The 5,174-nt window shown below is 41.5% G+C and overlaps 1 protein-coding gene across 1 annotated transcript; it reads left to right on the top strand.

Moving 5' to 3' along the window:
* Positions 1-384: 384 nt before the first annotated feature.
* Positions 385-1,774, top strand: PURA (purine rich element binding protein A). The gene has a single exon (XM_018563706.1). The coding sequence runs from the start codon at positions 536-538 to the stop codon at positions 1,388-1,390; it is 855 nt and encodes a 284-aa protein (XP_018419208.1). The 5' UTR covers positions 385-535; the 3' UTR covers positions 1,391-1,774.
* The last annotated feature ends 3,400 nt before the right edge of the window (positions 1,775-5,174 follow it).

Raw genomic sequence — 5,174 nt, 5'->3', positions numbered from 1 at the left:
ATACAACAGGCTGGGTACTTTTGTGTAGGCTCGGGGAACTGGGTTCACACTAGGCCCCCACACATCACTAGTTGGCACTTTTGAAAATGTAAGCCTTCACTTGGACATTCATTTTCCCCCAATGACCCATCACACCCTGTCCCAGGATCAGCTTGGAGTCAAATCCTGGCGTATTTTCTCAAACTAAGCAACCTAACGTTTTCTATTTAGGAGAATCTCAGCTCTCACTCTATGACGTTTGAACTTTTTGGCGTTAACAGAAGCAAACGAGGTCGAAAAACAGAGGGTGCTAGAGCTGAGTATACACTATGAAACGCAGCGCTTGACGTCATTTTAGGGAGCCGCAGTTTTCCTGTCGGGGTTCGCCAATAGCCGCCGCCGCCGGGTGGAAGTTGCTGTGGGACGTTTTTCAGACACGTTCCCTCTCCTGTCAGCTCGCCGGTCCCCTACCATCTTCTGTCCGCGGCCACATCTCGCGAGATCAGTGATCTGTCTGTGGGAGTTGCAGGGAGAGTGGAAGAAGGCAGGCGGCATCATGGCGGACAGAGACAGTGGAAGCGAGCAAGGAGGAGCGGCGATGAGTTCCGGTGGCAGCTCGCTACACCCAGCCTCAGGGGTCGGGGGCTCGGCCCTGCAGCACGAAACCCAGGAGCTGGCCTCCAAGCGCGTAGACATCCAGAACAAACGCTTCTACTTGGACGTTAAGCAGAACGCCAAGGGCCGCTTCCTAAAGATAGCCGAGGTAGGGGCTGGAGGCAATAAGAGCCGGCTGACCCTGTCCATGTCCGTGGCCGTGGAGTTCCGCGACTACTTGGGGGATTTTATCGAACATTACGCCCAGTTGGGACCTAGTAACCCGGACATGGCGCAGGACGAGCCCCGGCGAGCTCTCAAGAGCGAGTTCCTAGTGCGGGAGAACCGAAAGTACTACATGGATCTGAAGGAGAACCAGAGAGGCCGATTCCTGAGGATCCGTCAGACGGTCAACCGCGGCCCGGGCTTGGGCTCTACACAGGGTCAAACCATTGCTCTTCCAGCGCAAGGACTGATCGAGTTCCGTGATGCTCTGGCAAAGCTTATCGACGATTACGGGGTGGAGGAGGAGCCCGCTGAATTACCCGAGGGCACTTCCTTAACTGTGGACAACAAGCGCTTCTTCTTCGATGTGGGCTCCAACAAGTACGGGGTGTTCATGCGGGTGAGTGAGGTGAAGCCCACCTACCGCAACTCCATCACTGTCCCGTACAAAGTGTGGGCCAAATTCGGGCATACTTTCTGCAAATATGCCGAGGAAATGAAGAAGATCCAGGAGAAACAGAGAGAAAAACGAGCTTCTGAGCATCAGCAACAACAAGAAGAAGCCCATGGAGACGATGGAGATGATGATTGATAACTGTATAGAAAAAAAGAAAAAGTTATCTCTAAAAAAAAAAAAAAAAAACTGTAATGGAAAAAAGTAAAAATACATATATCACTGTTAACTCCAAGGGAGCACCACCCACAAAACCTCCACAAACTGACAGATTTTTTTGACTTGTCACTCCCATCGCTGGATGTTGTCCACTTATCCACCATATAAACAGTAAGCAGCTGCTAAAACAAACAAAAGAAAAAAGTAATAACATTATATATTGAACTGTGTTTCCTACTTGATTAAAATATAAAGGTTTGAGTGTTTATTTCCCTAATTAACCAAGAACTTTTGTACACCTGCTATTATTATTATTATTATTATTATTATTACGTGTTTGCAATGTTCAGATTATAAAAAAAAGAATTACTGAGTTATATTAAAAAAAAGGTCCTTTTCATGTGAGCTAACATTTGACTTTAGCACAAAGAGATATTTTAGAACACGTAAATATTTTTAGTTTTCTCATTTTGTTACCAAATTTCAAACCTTACATGGAGGTTGTTTAGAATATTGACACCCTATATACCTGTGATTAGAGATGTGTACATATGAGGGCTAGGCATGCTGTGTGTCTGAGCTTTGTCTAAATGTAATCCAGAGGTTTGTAGAGTTCAAGGTACATAGGTTAATTCATGCAAAGTAAATAAGTGCTCTCTTTTTTACAATATGCATCGCATCTGGACCTAGAGCATAAATGGTCAGTGAAACTTATGTGAACCTGAAACAAATTATTAAAATAGAACGTTTTAAATTAAATTTGCTAATTTGTGATTTTTGCCACTTTAACATAATTTATAACATATTATGTCCTCCATAACTTTTTGTCTTCCTAAATTTGGCAGTTGCTTTCATCTGAATAGAATGTGTTAATAAAATCTAAGAATATGTAAATAGGTTGAACTATATTTTGTATTGTATTGAATTTTGAAGATCGGTTTATTTTGTAGTGTGAACAGTGCCTGGCGCACTGTATAGGGAGTGCCATGGAGGTTTCCTTCGTCCCGCCTATGCTCAGGTTTGCAAATTAAACTGTCGTGGGGCTCCTTAAGGTAACACTAAACTCAGGAGTTGCATTTCAAAAATGCATTGAAGTACCTTAACTATTAACTAAAATGTATCATATTTGTGCATCAGTCGGCCGTAGATCCTCAAATCATCTCTGAATTTATGCTGACGCTGTCCTTCCTTCTGGAGGGTGGCTACTTTTGTTCCCCATTGTCCCTGTGTGTGTTGTAAAGTAGCCACCACTCCAAGCTCGCTCTCATGATGGACTACAATGTCATGTTTAGTTTACTAATTTGTATTGAGATTCGTAGTCCATCACGGGAGTGAGCTTGGAGCGGTGGTTACTTTACAACACACACAGGGACCATGGGGAACAAAATAGTTAAGGTACTTGAATGCAATTTTAAGATTTAACTCCAGAGTTTTTAATTTCACTTTTAAAGCGTATCTAAAATCAAAAACATGTAATGCTGCTTGCTAATCATTTTAATATGGTGGCGGCACTAGCTTTCAAAATACCTGAACAATCTGATTAGATGCAGGCATTGTTCAGGCATTTTGGGAGCCAGTGGAGCTGGCTAGCAAGATACTGAAGCTTGGCCCAGAGGGAGTTTCCTCCATCCACACAGTTTAGCGTAGATGGAGGTTGTGCTTTTTCCATCTGACCATAGAAAATCTATAGGTGTATGGCCAGCTTTACACTCCCCTCTCTACAGGGTGACATGGTGGCTCTGTTGCTCCTCCATAGAGTGGAGCCACACTAAGACATGCTGCAACACCAGGTAAAATAAAGGGAAAAAAGGCTAAAAGAAAGAAAACTATTGCAGCCACGACATTTAAGGATTGGTAAGCTGCGATATATAACATTTTTTGCTTTTGAGTTTAGGTATGCTTCAATGTTAATAAAGCCCTGCTGATCGCATCCAGCTAGGTTTCATTCTTTTTGAAATGAAAGAAGCAATGTGGTTGTTGCCATATTTTCTTCAACTTTTATAAATTAACTTGTCTGTTTCTGTGGCGATAACAGTTAAATTAAGGGACTGCTTTCTGTCTTGACAATCCATTCGTACACAGTCAGAGCCTCCTACTCAGTATTTTTTTGTCACTCCTGAGCAGAAGGCAACTTTGAAAACCTTGATGTTTTGCCATTTATACAGCACCTTTAACATCGGGTGCTGGGTAAAGGATGATGTTTGGAGCTGTCTTCTTTTTAAAGGGAACCTGTCAGGATAAAAAGTATGAGAACTGCCATTGCCACCTTGCTTGTAATAGTGCAAGCTCCAGAGGTGTGTCACTACTTAAGGAGTTACAGTTACTGAAAATAACTATGGAACTTGTAAATTTTGCTCTTTGGCAACTTTTTCTAGGTCAGTAACTCGCTTAAAGGTGTTTCAGTGAAAAAGAGGGCAGCATGAAGCTTATGCTTTATAAGAACCTGTTGTGAGAAAAATGTAGGGACTCTTTGCTGACCTTTTCCATATTGTGCTAGTTGCCTGCAAATCATGCAGATTGTTATCTGAACCACTGACATGGAACAAGCATGCCAATATTGAAACCAGAATTCCTGATCTGCTTACTTGTTCCAGTTCTGGGACCTAAAGTATACGTAAAGCCCAAACTACTTTTTTTTCTTTCATTTTGGATAAAGTGGGTTTTAGGGCTAAAATATGTATTTTTTTTTTCATGTGTGTCCCATTTGAGTGATTTCCCTTCCTATCATGTAGACACAACTGCAGGAAGCTGGCCATACACTAATCGATTTCTTTTTTTTCACCCAGCGTGCTGAAATGAAAGAAATCTAACAGATTCCTCGTTCCAAACTTAAGAACAGGAATAGAGGAATCCCCTGTCTGCCCTGGCAGGTTTTTTACCCACCAGCTAATTGGCTGCAGTCACTGTTTTTGCCCGACTCCTTCAACAAGAGTTGATTGAGTAATTTACTTTTGTCTGCCTGCAGGGCCACCCACTGTTAAAATTTCGGTTGTTTGACAGGAATCAGCTGAATTTCTAACTGTACAGCCAATCTCTCCTGTGAGGTAAATTCCCCTTTAGATATCATTTTCTTAACCTTTTTGCCAGGACAAATAGATTGAATCTCTCTAGCCGGGACACAAACAGTTTTTTATTGCTGACGGGTTCTAACCCTCCACGGCTTTATCTCTATAGTCAACAACAAAAAAAGGTTTTGGTTTTAGGTACACTTTAAACTCTTGAACTGGGCACAGACAACTAGCATTTTAAGGAGGTGGTCAGTGATCAAGTGCATTCAATTCTTACAGTACAATATTATTTTAAAAGCCAGCAATCGCAATTGTATTTCTTTTCAGACAGATTCCATTTAAAATAATATTTGAATTTAAGTACAGAAAGCATTGGTAAAGCAATGTTTACATATGTAATTTATAAAGTGTATCTAAAGAAAACATTTTTTGTTTTGAGTAGAGGAAGGAGATAAGAGAGCTTCTGCTAGGTCATTGCTGTCTTTGTCCCTGCCTAATAGACTCATCCTTTTTATTTGTTCTAGTGACCGATGTCACTAGAACAGAAAACAACAAGAAAATCTCAAATTTTGTCTTCCAATGGGGACACTTGGTTCAGTGGCAACTACCTAAGATGTGTGAGAAAATGTATCAGGACAGGATGTAAAGGGAAATATTTAAAATGGGAAAAGGTGACGAAAAAATAACTAGAGATTTAACCATGACCTTCTCTATTCCAAATTGAAAACAACCATTTGGCCATTAGATATACTTTA

Source organism: Nanorana parkeri, unplaced genomic scaffold, assembly GCF_000935625.1.
Source record: "Nanorana parkeri isolate BGI_ZX_2015 unplaced genomic scaffold, ASM93562v1 scaffold687, whole genome shotgun sequence".
Taxonomy (NCBI): domain Eukaryota; kingdom Metazoa; phylum Chordata; class Amphibia; order Anura; family Dicroglossidae; genus Nanorana; species Nanorana parkeri.
The sequence above is the reverse complement of the archived record's forward strand: the minus strand, read 5'-3'. Positions and strand labels throughout refer to the sequence as shown.

Bases quoted from the DNA above. Each gene is read 5' to 3' on its own strand.
- PURA (XM_018563706.1), top strand. From the start codon at position 536: ATGGCGGACAGAGACAGTGGAAGCGAGCAAGGAGGAGCGGCGATGAGT.